The 16,347-nt window shown below is 54.4% G+C and overlaps 2 protein-coding genes across 2 annotated transcripts; both read left to right on the forward strand.

The window, feature by feature from the left end:
• The first annotated feature begins 1,825 nt into the window (after positions 1–1,825).
• Aqp5 (aquaporin 5) lies at positions 1,826–7,171 on the forward strand. Its single transcript, XM_020180344.2, has 4 exons — positions 1,826–2,395; positions 3,441–3,605; positions 4,063–4,146; positions 4,913–7,171. Exons 1-4 carry the CDS (start codon positions 2,033–2,035, stop codon positions 5,096–5,098), a joined length of 798 nt encoding a protein of 265 aa, XP_020035933.2. The 5' UTR covers positions 1,826–2,032; the 3' UTR covers positions 5,099–7,171.
• A 5,738-nt stretch (positions 7,172–12,909) lies between these two features.
• On the forward strand, positions 12,910–16,347 carry Aqp6 (aquaporin 6). Its single transcript, XM_020180345.2, has 4 exons — positions 12,910–13,542; positions 13,792–13,950; positions 14,103–14,183; positions 14,866–16,347. The coding sequence occupies exons 1-4, from the start codon at positions 13,153–13,155 to the stop codon at positions 15,067–15,069; spliced, it is 834 nt and encodes a 277-aa protein (XP_020035934.1). The 5' UTR covers positions 12,910–13,152; the 3' UTR covers positions 15,070–16,347.

The raw sequence follows: 16,347 nt of genomic DNA on the forward strand, positions 1-16,347 counted from the left end.
GGAACTCCTGCCATTAGTAGGTAGCAGGGGAGGAGCTGCTTCAGCAGGAAATGCCAGAGCAGATCCGAACAATGTTGAGGTTTCTTTGGCCCCTTGTTTTCTTTGGCCTCTTAGCTGTCAGGAGCCCAGAGCCCTCCTCCAGGTCCTTGGTTTTTCTGTGGGCTCCTCTCCCTCAGTCCCTGACAGTAAGACCAGGAGGTACCTGTTCTCTCCCTTTGCTGTACCCTGGGGCTTGAACCCTCAGGGGACTTTTTAAGTTAATCACAGCATGAGGAAACTTTACTGAACTTTGCTCTGGGCCAGGCATTGTGCTGCGTGTTTCTCAAACATGCGTGGCAGAGCCGGTGAGGGGTGCAGCTCCTCTCCCAGGATCCTGAGGGTGGGTCCCTGCCCTTGCTCCAAGCCCTGGAGAGCCCTCCAGCCTCATTTCCCCACATGCCAAAGCTGGGAATGGGAAGATGGAGGAGTGAGAGGGACAGTGGAGAGGGGCTGGGAACTCAGAGGGAAGAGTCAAGGATGAAGCAGGGGGAATGGGAAGAAAGTGTTGCCCAGACCAAAAATGACTTGACTTTGAAGGGACTGAAAAAGACCATGTGTAAGAGAGATGGGCACAGAAAAGTAGAGGCAGACAGAAACAAAGACACAGAAATTAAGAGAGGCTGAAGAAAGATGAAATGGAGAAACAGAAACAGATGACTAGAGACAGAAACTAAGACTATAGAAGGAAGGAAAAAGAAAATGAGGGTGAGAGAGAGAGAGAGAGAAAGGGAGGGGGAGAACTTACGAGAAAGATTGAGAAACAGAAACAGACTGAGAAAAAGAGAGCAGGGAGGAGACTGATGGAGGGACAGGCACAGAGATGAAGAGAGAGAGAGAGAGAAAGAAATAGAGATAGAAAGTTGTTGAAAGACCAACAGGGTTAAGAAAGACGGATTGCGACAGGGAGAGAAACCAGGACTGAATGAGGGTTTAAAGACGAGACTAAGGGGGAAGAGAGGAGAAGGAGGAAAGAGGGAAAGCTGAAGTTTTAAGGTGAGGAGGGGGATGGGCCATGTATCAGGGAAGCAAGACAGACCAAGACCCCACACCCCAACCTCCAACCTGCAGTCCCATAGCCTCTTTCCTGACCCTAAGCAAACCCGAATTAGTTATCTCACCTCCCAACACACACAAAAGGGTAACCCTGCCCCCCAGCCCCCACCCCGCAGCTCCTGCTGAGACTCGCTGCAGAGATCCCCAAAGAAGGCTGAGCCTCAGACGGCTGCCTCAGAGGGCACCTCCGGAGTCTGCTGCCTCCTCTGGACACTGGCAGGATAAGTGGCGTCGAGGATTGCTAAGTGCCTCTGATCCCAACGCCCGCTCCGCCGGGAGAGGCCCCACTACCGACCGGACCGCCCCCCGCCCCCGGCGGACAGGGAGCTAAGAGGCGCTGTCCCCAGGAAGTCGCATCACTCCGGTCCAGCCGTGGGTGAGGCCGGGTCAGGATGCTCGAGTCACAGGAGGAAAAGAAAGAGTTGGCGCACAGAAGCTCAAAGAAGAGCAGAAAAGAAGACCACGGGCGGAGGTGAAGGCCCAGCGGAGGTGGACTGGAGAGCCCGGTTCTTGCCACGTCCCGCGGGGAGCCCGAGACGCACAGCGCCGAGGCGAGCGCGGGAGCCGCCTGGAGCGCACCATGCGCGGGTCCCCGGCCGCCGGGCCCGTCTACACCGCCGCCTGGGTCACGTGGCCCGGGCGAGTCCGCCGCTGCCCTGGCGGGGGGGCGCGCGGGGCGCGCGGGGCGGGGGCCGCCGGGTTTGCTCCCTGCTCGCTGCGCTGGCCCCGGATGGCGGGAGCCGCCCACTGCCCCCCCGCGGCCACGCCGCCGCGGGGCGCCCGCCCTCTATATATCGCACCCCTGTCCGGTCCGTGCCAGGCCACCAGCCACGGAGTGGGCGCCGGACAGCAAGTACCGGCCCGCAGCCAGACCCCCGCCACCACAGCTCCGACGGCCGCCCCGAGCCGCGGCCGCTGCCACCGTGCCCCCAAGGCCACCATGAAGAAGGAGGTGTGCTCGGTGGCTTTCCTCAAGGCTGTGTTCGCTGAGTTCCTGGCCACCCTCATCTTCGTCTTCTTCGGCCTTGGCTCGGCTCTCAAGTGGCCGTCAGCGCTGCCCACCATTTTGCAGATTGCGCTGGCCTTTGGCCTGGCCATAGGCACCCTGGCCCAGGCCTTGGGGCCTGTGAGCGGAGGCCACATCAACCCGGCCATCACCCTAGCGCTCTTAGTAGGCAACCAGATCTCCCTGCTCCGGGCGGTCTTCTACGTGGCAGCCCAGCTGGTGGGCGCCATTGCTGGGGCAGGCATCCTCTATGGGTTGGCACCACTCAATGCCCGGGGCAACCTGGCCGTCAATGCGGTGAGTGTCCACGGGGCAGGGGAGGGGTGGGCATAGATCCTTGGGAGCGTTCAGGAACCAGGTTTTCATGTCCCATCTTGGGAATGGGTACAAGTGAGTAGACTGGAGCACACCCTTGCCTCCAGCCAAGCTGTGCACCCTGACCCCAGCCACCCTGGTTCGTATCTACCTCCTCTACCCACTCCTCTCTGCTGCCCCGCCTGGCCCTCTCCTGGTGTCCACTGCCCTTCCTTTCTGCCCTTTCTCCTCTCTCACCTTTTGTGCTCTTTCTCTTGGACTCCCGCCCACCCCCCCCCACACACCTCTCCTGTCTGCCCCTGAGTGGAATAGCTTTGGTGAAACCATCAGAGAAATGGGTTGTAATCCTGGTTTGGGGTGGCCCTGGTCTCTGCTTCATTTTTCTCCACCATTGTACAGAGATGGTCATACCATAGCAGGGGTCATGGGAATTATATTTAGAAACTGTGAGGTGACCCCCGCCCTTCATGTGGTGCCAGTGCACTGCAGTCTCTGTTGAAGTTTGGTTCCCTCTTTCCTTACCCTGGTTTTTGCCCCCTGATGCCTCCCAGCTTCTGCAGTCCCAGATTCAGCCCCCTGTCCCATGCAAACTGGGTTCATTAACCAAACACAGAGGAGGATTTTCATGGCCATTGTCAAGCTGTGAGTCAGCCACACTGGAGAGACGGGTTTGAGGTTGGCACCAGCAGCGGGTCATGCACGGGTAGGAGGCCAGGGGCAGTTTGCAGTAGGCAAACTGGGCAGCTGCCCACAGGAGGGAGGGTAAATGCCAGCTCACTGGGGCTGGGGGTTGGGCAGAGCCATTGACAGGACAGTGGCCAGGAAAAGCTCCCCTGACGCTCTGCCCTTTGGCCACAGGCCTGAACTTCAAGCTTGTGCACACTGCAAACTATAATCTCTTCAATAAATGGCCTCTCTGAGGTGGCATGCATGTGGTTAGGCTTCCAGGTACTGAGGCTCTGGGTGTCCTTGGAGGCCCATGGAGCCATAGCGCCTGAAGGGAGCAGGGTCCTGTGTCCTCTTGCAGCTCAACAACAACACGTCACCAGGCCAAGCCGTGGTGGTGGAGATGATCCTGACCTTCCAGCTGGCGCTCTGCATCTTCTCCTCCACTGACTCCCGTCGCACCAGCCCTGTGGGTTCTCCAGCCCTGTCCATTGGCCTGTCTGTCACACTGGGCCACCTCGTGGGGGTGAGTGGTGCTGACTCTTTGCTGGAGTGCCATGTTGGGGATCCACTCAGGGCAAAAATGGAGCCCCAGAGCAGTGTCCCCTCCAGTCCAGTGAGACCCAGCAGAGTTTAAGGCCTCATCTTGGGGCTGCTTGACTCTGGCCCTGTTTGACCCCAGATTTAATCCTCCCAAACCTCCTCTGGACCAAGGAAAGAGTAAGTGGAAGGCAGGGTAGGGTCAAGGACTCAAGCCCAAGCAAAAGACCAAGAAGAGAAGATGGCAAGGGGCTCATGGTTAAGTGTACATCAGAATCAGTGGAGGGAAAGGTCACCAGCCTAAGATCCAGGCAGCTTCAGTTTGAGACTTGGTAACCCCTGGACTTCTGTGCAACCCTGGGAGAGCTGGGCTCTGTGGGAGTGGGTGGGGATGCTGTCTTCCTCACTGATGACCCCGTCTCCCCCAATCCCTGTCGATACAGATCTACTTCACCGGCTGCTCCATGAACCCAGCCCGCTCTTTTGGCCCTGCAGTGGTCATGAAGAGGTTCAGCCCCGCACACTGGGTGAGTCTAGGCCTCCCTTGACTCCCTGGCATTGAGAGTCTGGAATCCTGGTGGTGGCAGAGAACTGAGTGGACTTTCAGAATGCTGTGGGCACAGAACCTGGGGATGGGCTAGAGATGGGAGTTAACACAGAAGAGGAAGGATGTGGCCAGAAAGAAAGGGGGGCGGGAATTTATGTGACCTGAGGCCCTAGGAAAAGAGGCCTTAGGGAAGAGGGGAGAGTCTGTCCCTCTAGGAAAGGGATCTGTACTTTCTCTAGAGGAACAGAGGGATCTGTGGATCTTTTCTAGGATTTTGTCTGTCCCTCTGGGCATTTGTGTATTTGAACTCTGTGTTTATTTATCTGTTCCTGTTGAGGAGTTGGGAGAGTGTGTTTGTGGGTCTGTCCCTCTGGACAACCTGCAGCCTTCTTTGAGAGTTATAGTCATTTCTCCAGGGACTATCCTTATGTGAAGGGGAGGGTTCTGTCCATCTGTGCCTGAGCATCTATACATCTGTCTGTCTCCTCTGAGGTTCACTTGTCTCTCTTTAGGGTTAGGTTGGAGGGGCCTGTTCATCTTGGACTCTGTCTGTGATCCATGCCTCTGTCACTAGGGAGTGGGCTGTCAGAATATCTGTTCCCAAGATGGGAGGAAATCTTTCCCTCTAGAAGTCTGGAAGCCTGTATGTCCATCTCTCAGGGTCCATAGGTCTGTCCTCTGGTGGGGAAGGTCTTGGTCCCTGAGTCCTGGGGCTTAGCCTCTGACTTTGGCCCTGTCTCCCTCAGGTCTTCTGGGTGGGGCCCATCGTGGGGGCCATCCTGGCTGCCATCCTCTACTTCTACCTGCTCTTCCCCAACTCCTTGAGCCTCAGTGAGCGTGTGGCTATTATCAAAGGCACATATGAGCCTGAGGAGGACTGGGAAGATCATCGGGAGGAGCGGAAGAAGACCATAGAGCTGACTGCCCACTGACCAGCATCAGGCAGGGGCTGGCCCCTTAGCCCATGAACCTCAGGAGAAAACGAAGAAAACTGACAGCAATGCATCATTCCCCACCCCACAGCTGGTCCTCTTGGCTGGGGGAGAAGGTGCTGGCTCCCTAGACTGTACAGATAAAGATGGGAACAGAACCCATAATGGGACACTTGGGTGGAAGCCAGGACTAGAGACTGGTGGGGTCAGTCTCTCTGGAATAGGGCAGACCTTGCTGTCACATGTCAGACCTCAGAGATTGTGAACACAGTGCCAAGCTTGTGGACCACCCAGGGCCCTGCCTGAAAGGGGTGGCTGCAGTCTGTACCCCCCCAACTCAGTGCCTCAAGAGTGAGAGCCAGCCCTAGGCAGGCAGAGGGGGACCCTTCCCCCAAGAGCTTCTCAGCAGGAAAACAGTTTGGTCTGTGGAATACCACTTTATTTATTTCTGGTCGAGGATATGTGGGGTGGGCCTGCTGGTATTTGGCTTGAGGGCTTCTCAATAAACCACTGCTCTTCTCATTCTGTCTTTTCCTCTCCCCAGAAACCTCTTGGGACACTCTGGCCTGTCACTTCTCCTCTTTGGATCTCATACCCTCCCCAGTAATCTCCACAGGGTACAAATAGACCCCAAGACAAGTTTTCTGGAAAGGCCAGGGGAAGCCTAGAGGATGAAGGGTGGGGAAAAACAGAGAAGGGCAAATATGGAAATAGAACTAGAGACCAGGAGGGAGGGGTCCTCACCCAAGTCACGAGCCCCTTCACCCCTCCCTTCTTGGCAATGTCAAGTCCCACCACTTGAGGAGGGCCTGGTATCTGCCGTGGTTTGCCAGGCAGGGTGGAGGAGAAGTAAACTGCAGCCACTTGAGATGCCAAGGGGGTGACCAGTCATGTTCTGTTATGCCAAGGAGGCACAGCCCTGAGCTCTCTCCTCTACACCTTGGTGTTTCAAAAAGGTGAATGTTGGGAGCCTGTGTTTAGAGGTTATACCTCCTGTCCTTCCCCTCCACACACCCAAGACACTCCCAGCACAGTCCTGTCCCAGGTCTCTTTTTTGCCTCTGCTCTTCAGGGTCCCCTGTCCCACCACCCTCCCATTTGCCCTTGCCTATTCTAGGCCTATTACCACTGACACTCCTCAGGAAACCTCCTTAACCTCTCTGAGCCACCATTTCTTTATCTGTAAAATGGACACAAAATGCTTCTCTCAAAGGGGAGTCCTGGTAATCAGATGACGTGAGGGAATGAGGTGCCTGCCACTGGAAAAAGTGCAGAAGCCACATGAATGAACAGTTCAGGACACAGCCTGGCATTGCAATAAAGAAGTCCAGTGGGTAACCCATGATCAAATCTTGCTGGCAACTTCAGTTAATACCTACCTCACACACAGGTTGCTGTGAGAAGACAATGAGACAATGGCTGGGGGTGAAATACTAGTGCAGACAGGACCAGGCACCTGGCAAGTGCTCACAGGTGGTGTGCCTGGTGAGGGCCCACTTGGACCTGAGCCCTCAGCTGCAGCCCCTACTGGAAGATGGTGTCTGATCTGTGCTCCTGCATCTCTGCTATGGGACACTCTCCCCTTTTCTTCAGTTTTGCCTAAGCAGAGCAGGGAGGTGGCACTGAGAAGGAAAGGGAGAAGCTGCAGACCGTAGCAGGCGAGGCCAGACCGCCTGGCCTCCTCCCAACTGGAGTCTAGGTCTGTGAGTGTCTGCTCCCACCACAGCCTGCAGGCCTCACATGCTTCCTGTGAGTGCTAAGTGGCAGAACAGGTGTGTGAAAACCTCGGGAGCCCCCACCACGCTCCATCCCACCCTTAACCTTCCCACTTGCCAAAGCAAGCCTCCCTGGCTCCCCAAGCCAGGAGCTGAGCTGCAAGCTCAAGCTATGGCCAGCAGGGGGCGGCCTCGCCCACCAAATCCACAGCCAGGGCTTGTTCTTTCTGAGTTCTAGGGTTGGGCTCTCTCCAAGTGGGGATGGCGCTAGGAGCAGGGGTGGGGACCCAGGGAATCTCTCAGGCTTGGGCTCCCTGGGGCCGCCAGGAAGCAGTCTGTCCCCAGTCCAACCCACCCCACGATCCAGGAAGAGGTGCAGAAGAAAGGAGAGCCCTCTCCGTCAGTCCCCAGAAGACTCATGTACAGGTATAGCAGTGACAGGGAGGCTGGCCTCTCTCCTGCCCAACAACCTGCATGCCTTTCTGTGATGGGCCCCAAGGGGGAGAGTGACAGGGTAAACGGTAGGCCCATAAGTAGCGACCCTGGGGCGGCTGAGGCATCCCCAGAGGGAGTTACAGGCCTTGAGTTTACAAGTTGCCGTGCTTGGGGCTGTTTGGCCGGCAGGGGGCGTTGTGCTCCTGTCTGATCTTCCATGTGCTGACAAAGACCTAGCACAGGAGCACAGGCACACTAACCCTGCACATCTGTGGGACTGCCTGCCACATGCTGACCTTCAGCTGTGCCCAAGGGGCTTCATCTTCTCGGTGTGTGTGCCTCTTCCCTCAACATAGATACACTTGCTTCAGGTATGCTGAGCCAAGCAACCCTCCCCAACGAAATTCAGTCTTGCAGGACCACCTGGGGACTATACCTATGGAGCTATCTCCACATTTTCTCAGGCACACATGTGTGCAATCATGCCCCAGCACACACATACTCAGTCCCCTTTGTGACCCTCTGTTCCACCTGAGGATGGAATCCAAGAAGAGCCTAAATTCTCCAATTGGCAGCTCTCCCCAGAGGCTACCAGTTTCTCCCAAGGGTAGGTGGACATGGTGACATGATGGAGAGATGGAAGAGGATCAGGGCTAAAGGTGGAGAATGAACACAGGGTGGCTGTCGAGATGGATGGACAGGAGAAGAGATCACTGGGAGGATCAGTCTCTTAGGTCCCCTCAGCCCCTCCTCAGCTCCTCACTTTCCTCCTTGGTCAAGTTGGATAAGGATTGAGACCTCCCAACCTGCCCACATTTTATAGCAGTCAGTGAAATGATACACCAGAAGCCACCTTGAACTCCTTCCTGTCATGTTTTGATTCTCTCTCCTCCTTCCCCTCCCTCCTGCTTGTTCTACCCTCCTTAAGCCCTGAGAGGGTCTCAGTCAGAGCTCATATCAACAGGCAACCACCCAGATAGTCAGTTGTGGGACCTTCGCAAAGGGTCTCCAAGCATGAGTGACCTTGGCACTGGAGCCCAGGAATGGCTGGGTCCAGGAAGGTGCTGGCTAGGGCAGGCAAAACCAGACTGGAGCAAGCCCTGGTCAGTGCCCATCTGCCTTCAGGGGGTGAAGGACCTTGTCCCAGGCCAGGCAGGGCCCAAGGAAGAGCTGCCATTGCACTTAATGCCCTCGGCTTCCAGCACCCAGAGCACAGCTGTAACTGCTGCTGGTGCCAGATCTGCAACAATAATCAGGACCCTCTCACCCCAGCCCAGTCTCCACAGCTGTCTCCCTGGAGAGAGGAGAGGAATTGCAATCCTAATAGTGGACATTTTCTGGCCAGAGATACTTTTCCTAGGTATCAGTGCATTTACTCCTACCATCACATGAGGAGGTAGGAATTGTTCCCATTTTATAAGCAAGGATACTGAGATCACAGACGTTAAGCAATTGGTCAGGAGCACTATGCATATGTATTATGTATCTGTATACGTATATGTTTGTATATGGCAATCACTGCTGTTAGGTGCCTGTCTTACAGGTGCAGTCTAGGTCAGATGTGAGGACTGGTAAGTGTCTGTCCACCAAGGCTTCTATTAGGCTCATCTGAACAGAAGGGCTCTTGGGGTATGCTGGGACACCCTGGCCCAGTCACTCTCCATCCTTTCTTGAGTGTTTCTTGGGTGACTCCTCTGTGCCAGGCAGGGTGGAATTGTACACTGAAACAGCAAGACAGAGGAGACAAAGGCCATGAACAGCCCCTGACTTCGCTGGAGCCTGACCTGTATGAAACTTTCCCTGGTTCTGCTGAGAAGGAAAAGCAAGGGTGGCTTCATAGAGGAATTGCACTTGAGCAAAGTCTTGAAGGAGAGAGGAGGAAAGGCCTTCCAAACACAAAGTGCACAGGCTCAGAAGCTTATGTTTGGCCTGGCTAGAGTAAAGAGAGTAGTGTGGGAAGTGGGAGGGATCCTTCCTTACATATTAGACATAGATACTTGATCTTGAGACAGCAAGGAGCCATTGAAGGCTTTTGAGCTGAAGAGTGACATTATCAGAATGGCATTTTGGAAGACTTTCTGGCAGTAGAGATGAGTAGTTGGAGGGCCATGGATGTAGTGTACTTCAAGAGCCCAGGAGGAGGCTAATGCAGTCATCCTGGGAGAGATGACTCTGGACTGGGCCAGAGGCAAATGAGGATAGGAAGAGGTGTCCAGTGTGAGAAAGAACTCCCAAGCCCCTGACCACCCAGTGAGAATGGTTGAGAGAAAGAGGACTACCCACATGATCCCTGGTTCTAGCCAGCACAGCTGAGTGAGTGATGGAACCACTAAAGGGGAAAGGGACAAGGAGGGGTGGCCACAGGTGCAGAGCAGAAGCCACATGGGCTTGGAGTCCAGGAGAGAGGCCCACAGCTTTCGGAGGATATAAAGGCCACCCCTCCTTGTCCCTTTCCCTCAACCATGATACTGCCCAAACACTATCTTGTCGGGAGTGAGAAGAGCAGTGGACCAAGGACAGACAAGGCCTGGGATTAAGGTGAGCAGAAGAGAAGCCAACAGGAGAGGCCAAGGACACAGCCTGAAAGGCGGAAAGAGCCAGCAGATGGCCATATTTCATAAGGCAGGAGAAGCTTCAAGAAGCCAGAGATGGTTGGCAGTGCACATGCCATAGTGGGCCAAGGAGGAAGAAGGCCAAAGCTCAGGGGGCCTGGCCTGAGTAGTGTCAGCCCAGGAGTTGGTGGGCCTCATGACGTAGTGCATGAGTAACTGGAACTTTGACTCCAAACCATGACCTTCCACCAGGGTCCTGATTACCCAGGACCTTTACAGGGAAGAATTCAGGGAGAGGGAGGAGTGAGAGCCACAGTGAGACTGGCAATGGCTAAGAACAGGCCACAGTCACTCAACAGGAGCCAAGACACAGGATCCCCCAGTTGGACACAGGAGAAGTGCTGCCTCTCCCTCAAAGTCACTGGCCACAGGGAAGGCCATGGGTCATGAGCTTGAGGCTGAAGGATGGGAGAAGCCTTGCTAGATGTCTGGGTAGGAGAAAATCAGAGGGAGCAGGGTGTTTGAGAAGAGTTGGGGAGGTTTGAAGAACTGGGGAGAGTCAACTGGGGCTAGTGGAAGGATTGCTGAGCAGGGATCCAGTCCCTGCTGAGGACAGAGACCTTAGACTGTGGCAGCAGCCTGCATGGCTGGCCAGTTTCTCCAGCAGGGCCCAGAAGCACAGATGGGACTGAGAGGCATGGAAGAGAATGAAAATGGAGCTGTGGAGAGAACAGGGAGCCAGGAGTGGAGCACTAACAGCAGAGTGAGCTGAGTAAGATGCCAAGGGGTCCTCTGGGAGGAAAGCCAGGATGCCATGAAGAACAGAAGTGGTGAGTGAGGAGTGGGGTTTTGTTGTTTTTTGTTTGGGGTTGGTGTTTTTTTCTTTTTACCTTGCTGGGGGCATGGTTCAAGTGGTAGAGCACCTACCTAGAAAGATGCTGCATTCAAACTCCAGTACTACAGGGGAAAAAAAGTTGAGGCAAGGTTTTGCTATGTAATTGACACTAGCCTTAAATTCATGATTTTCCTGCTTCAACCTCCTGAGTGCAGGGATTAGAGGTGTGCACCACAACACCTAACTGGGTGAGGGATTTTACTGAGACTGATATAGGGAAGAGGGTGCAGAGCCTGTGTTTCAGAGTTGGAATGTTCCCTTGAAGTTATTAGAGGGCTCAGTTCCAGGGGAGGAAGACTGGAATGAAGCAGACATGAAAGTCAGCTGCCTCCAGGAGGTCAGCAAGTTTTCATTCATTCACTCATTCAAAAAATATTGAATACATACCATAGCCAGTCTGTGTGCAAAACACTGCATACAGGAATGAACAGAATATGGTTCCTGGGCTGGTGGTGTGGCTCAAGTAACAGAGCTCCTGTTTAGCAAGAGCAAAGCCCTTGGTTCCTGCCCTCTAAGGGGCCATCTCCTGGATCTCCTTGTTGGGGAGACACATTCACACAACAAACAAACACCCTGTGGTACACATGTCTGGGCATGGTGGGAACAGACAGAGGGGTCCTTGGCCAGGAGAGTAGCAGATGACGTAGAAGCTGAGCCTTGGAGCCTTAGAGGTGACGGTTAAAAGTCATCCAAGCACAGCGCTCTCAGAGAAGTTGGGGGAGGGAGAGCCCCCCCACTGGAGGTGGGAGGTGGGAGCACTCCAGGGTGCTCATCCATCAGACCAGAAGGCAAAACGAAGCAAGGAGCGGGGCAAAGGGAGGCAGATGCAGAGCTTCCAGAGGGATGAGAGGCCTGGCACGGATTTCACCAGGGAGAGGCAGGCTCAGCTTTGCGTTCTGGAATGATCACTTGGACTGCAGTGTGGAGAATTGATTGAGTGGAGCAAGAGAGCAGAGAGACTGGCTCAAGGCTGCAGGGTGGCGAGAAGAGGGTGCAGTCAAGACATGCAGGATTCAAAATAAGTGGGGCTTGGTGCTTTCATTTTTTTTTTTTTTTTTGGTGGAACTGGGGTTTGAACTCAGGGTTTCACACTTGCAAAGCAGGTGTTCTACCTCTTGAGCCATACCTTCAGTCCATTTTACTCTGGTTATTTTGGAGATGGGGTCTCTTGGACTATTTGTTTGCACTGACTTTGAACAGCAATCCTCCCAATCTCGGCCTCCCAAGTAGCCAGGATTATAGGCATTAGCCACTGGTGCCCAGCATTTGAAGCTTTCATTGGGTGAGGAAAGCGGAGAAAGTGTTGGTACCATCAACTGAGCTGGTACCAAGAAGGGGGGTGGGGAATGAGGATCTCACTTTGAGACAGATTGCATTTGAGGAGTCTGAGGACAGCCAGGTGACATCTATGGGCAGGTAGGTTTGGCCTGAGGAGAGGTCAGAGCACACAGGTATGGCTATTATTTCAACAGCTCTGTAGATTCTTCTGAGAGGAAACATGTTTGTTTGAGAAAGTGCCTTCATTTGCTGCTGGGAGTAAAAGGTGAGAGCCTAGGCATGAGTGACCTTAGGGCCAGCACAACTACAAAAGTGGAAAAGCTGCCCAGGGTGAGAAACAAGATACAGACAGAGAGAGGGGGACTGAGAAAGGGTTGAGAGAAAGGAAAGAGTACAAAAGGTGAGGGAAGAGCCAGTGGAAATTCCCACCAGTGGACAGCAGAGATGCCCACTGCCACGTGTGGGAGCTGGCATAGTTTAGCTGTGAAATGAACCCCTCCTCTAATGTCCACCTCTGCACTGCCCCCAGACCCATGTCCTTAGTGAAGATGACACTAAGGACAAATCTGTGTGTGGTATTTTAAGTGGGAATGGGGAAAAGAGCTTAATTCACATCTGGGTTTATGGGGGTCAGAGCCCAGAGGTAGGTGGGGCGGACTGGGAGAGTGGGAGTCCCTGTGAAGACACTGGCCTTGGACTTGGGGATTTATGTGAACTTACTCTAAGTGAACACAGGGAACTCGACTGCAGCTGCCCCTGTGCCTGCAGCCCTTAGGCTAGACCTCTTTCAGCAGCTTGAGTTTGGCTGGTCCTGGGAGGTTCCAGCTCAGTGCCCATAGACACCTCCTTACAGGCCCTGGCCCCCCTCCTGTCAGGCGAGGTCAGGGTGGAGCAAGCATGTGAGCACCACCCCTCCCACCACTCTGGCGCCTTCACCCCCAGATACGCATAACCCCATCCCACCCGCAGGCTCCCTGCCAGTCTGACCAGCTGGGTCCTTGAGGACAGCAGTGTGGTAGAGGAGCTGCAGGTGCAGCCAGTGAGGCCTCACAGAAAGGGAGCCCGCCAGATTCAGACAGAGACAAGAGACCGGGCAGACAGAGGGGCTCAGAGACAAGAGGCACAGAGGACAGGCCCCTCAAGGAAAGGAGGTGACAGCCAAGGCACAAGGCACCAAGACATGGAGCCAGGTCTGTGCGGCAGGGTTTACATGCTGGTAGGCAGGCTTCGGACTGCCATCAGCAAGGCGCTGTTCGCTGAGTTCCTGGCCACAGGGCTGTATGTGTTCTTCGGTGTGGGCTCTGTCCTGCGCTGGCAGGCACTTCCCTCTGTGCTACAGATTGCAATCACCTTCAACCTGGCCACAGCCACAGCTGTGCAGGTCTCCTGGAAGACCAGCGGGGCACACGCCAACCCTGCCGTGACGCTGGCCTACCTGGTGGGCTCCCACATCTCTCTGCCCCGGGCTGTGGCCTATGTAGCTGCCCAGCTGGCAGGGGCCACGGTAGGGGCTGCTCTGCTTTATGGGGTCACTCCTGGAGATGTCCGAGGAACCCTCGGGATCAACGTGGTAGGTGCAAGGAGGGGTAAGAGGCAGGTGAATGGGCAGGGGGCACCTGGCAGGGCCAGGAGGAGGGAGTCCAAACAGGTGGTAAGGGTGGAAGAGAGGGAAGGGAGGAAAAAACAATTCAGTTACTGAGCTGGGCTCTGGGCTCTTGAGGTGTCACCCCCTTGCAGTTGTTGAGGAGACTAGGCCCAGGGAATTCACCATCCTATGAGCAGAGTCCATGTCTACTCCAGCTTAACTCCTTCTGCCAAGGTCCAAAACAGCACCTCGACTGGCCAGGCAGTGGCAGTGGAGCTGGTTCTGACCCTGCAGCTGGTGCTCTGTGTCTTTGCTTCCACGGACAGCCGTCAGACATTAGGCTCCCCAGCCGCCATGATCGGGACCTCTGTGGCATTGGGCCACCTCATTGGGGTAAGGCACAAAGGCAGCACTGTGTACATGCACACAACAGGACCCTCTCTGGGGAAGGTGGGAGGCCCTGTAGGCCACAGGAGTCTCTCCCTGAGCCTCTCATGCTTTGGAGGCCAAGCCTTCTCACACACTGCCCTATACTTGTTTCCTAGATCTACTTCACTGGCTGCTCCATGAACCCAGCTCGCTCCTTTGGTCCTGCTGTCATCGTTGGGAAGTTCGCAGTCCACTGGGTGAGGCCCTCAGCTGACAGCCATAGGGAAGGGGGAGGGCCTGAGCAGAAGCAATAAAGAGGGCAGGTTTACAGTGAGGGTCCACAGAGACTTAGGGAGACAAGCCCCCACCTCCGGGTCAGTGGAGGTTTCCCTGATCAAAGAATGCCAGGGTGAGTATCCTGGCTTATGCTTCCTTTCTAGCTCCAGTAGCAGGTGGTACCCTGTGGACTGGCAAGAAATAGGCCAGGGCAGGAGCTGCAGCCTTGGCTCAGGCTTTATGTTCTGGCTATTTCCTTCTTCACTTTCTCCAGCTGGACCAATTTTCAAACTTGAATAAAGAAAAAGACAAACAGAAATAGACACACACCAGTAGAGACAGAAATGGCAATAGGCAGAACTTGGCTGAAACGGGGGAAGCAAGAGGAAAGAGGCGGGAGTAGGTGAGACCAGCCCTCAACTCCCCCCCCCACCATGACTCCCAGCCATGCCTGCATAGCCTGGGCCCCACAGCATAGAAGGCAAGGTCCCCTTACTTTTTGGGCTCCCTGGAGGCAGAATTCATGGTTCCAGAGTTAGCACTTTGTAAGCAGTTTGAGAGTTCCTGGGAGACCTGGTCAGCACTAGGGAAGTAGGTAGGGTCCCAAAGCCACTCTAAGATCCTAATGGCTCACGGGTAGGGTGCCTACTTCTGTCTCCTCAGATCTTCTGGGTGGGACCCCTGACAGGGGCTGTCCTGGCTTCGCTGATCTACAACTTCATCCTCTTCCCTGACACCAAGACTGTGGCCCAGCGACTAGCCATTCTGATGGGCACCACAGAGGTGGAGAAAGTCTTAGAAGTGGAGCCCCAGAAGAAAGAATCCCAGTCCCAGTCTAGTTCAGGGGACATTGAAGTGAGCGTGTGACATAGTATAGCACTTGGGCCTCTCAGGCTTGAGAGAAGAGGCCTGCAGGTGGGCAGACCTGACATAAGGCTTTCAAAGGGGAAACTGGGAGGCTTGGTCTCTTGTCCTCACAGGGTGGGTGGGAGAAGGGGATATGTCAATGATGTCAATGCCTATCTGTTTACACTTTTCTATCATTTCTCTTTCTTTCTTTCTTCCTTCTTTTCTTCTTTCTTTCTTTCTCTTTTCTTTTTGGACCAGTCTTGATGCACTGCCCAGGCTAGCCTTGAACCCATGATCCTCCAGATTATAGGTTCCAGAGTAGCTGGGACTACAGACACACCACCATGTCCCGCTTCCACATTTATAGAATGAATGTGGGACCAAATTCATCCACTTCACTCCCCCTAGGACTTCCCCATTTCTTAATAGGACAGAGTAAAAGGGACTTCACGACGTCTCCCTTTCTCTCACCCAGCTGGACCCCAATGGGAGTCCTGGGTCCCAGATCCCTGTATTTGGGGGAAGGAGAATTAGAGCCCAGACAGCCATTCTGCTTGGATTCCAACCAATGGACCTCAGGGAGCCCCAACTTCAACCACCCATGAAGCCCTTTGGGAGAAGGAGATGAGGCTTCCCGTAAGAACCGGGCCCTCAGACAGCCTCTACGCTCCTCAGAGGGATTTCTATGCCTGTGGGGGACGCTTTGGGCACTGCCACTCCCCTGTTAGACTAGGGACTTCCTGGGAACAGAGAGTGCCTTCCTGAGAGATCTTCATTCCTCACTCTCCCAAATGCTTGGGAAGAGCTGACACAGGAACTTTTCCTTGGGCTGGCCAAGGAGGATAAGGAAGGGAGCTTTGGGCTAGACAGGCCCATCACAGGGTAGGCTTTCCCCAGGAATTTGCTCTGACTCCCACCCCCCAGACCCAGTCACATGAACAATCCTGAGAGGGGAACCTTCTTCTCCTGCCCTCAGTTCATCACGGGACCCCTAAAAGAGTGTTTAAAGAAGTCCTAGGGACAGTAAGATCCAGGAAACTAAGATTTGAGGTTTAGTGTCTATTAAACACTCTGGGAGTCTAAATTGATTTGTTAAAATTTAAAGGCTACAGTAAATCTACTCTGTGACTTGGGGTCCTATCTGGATTTTAGCTTCCTCAGCTGTAAAATGGGCACAATCTTCCCCTAGGGACAGCCATGAAAATGATGAGATTAAAAAGTGGTTTTGGAAGTTAAAATGTTATTAAACCAACTCCAATAAATGATTATTCTTGCAGTTACTCTAATTATTGGGTT

The sequence above is a fragment of the Castor canadensis genome, chromosome 8 (genome assembly GCF_047511655.1).
Source record: "Castor canadensis chromosome 8, mCasCan1.hap1v2, whole genome shotgun sequence".
NCBI classification, from domain to species: Eukaryota; Metazoa; Chordata; class Mammalia; order Rodentia; family Castoridae; genus Castor; species Castor canadensis.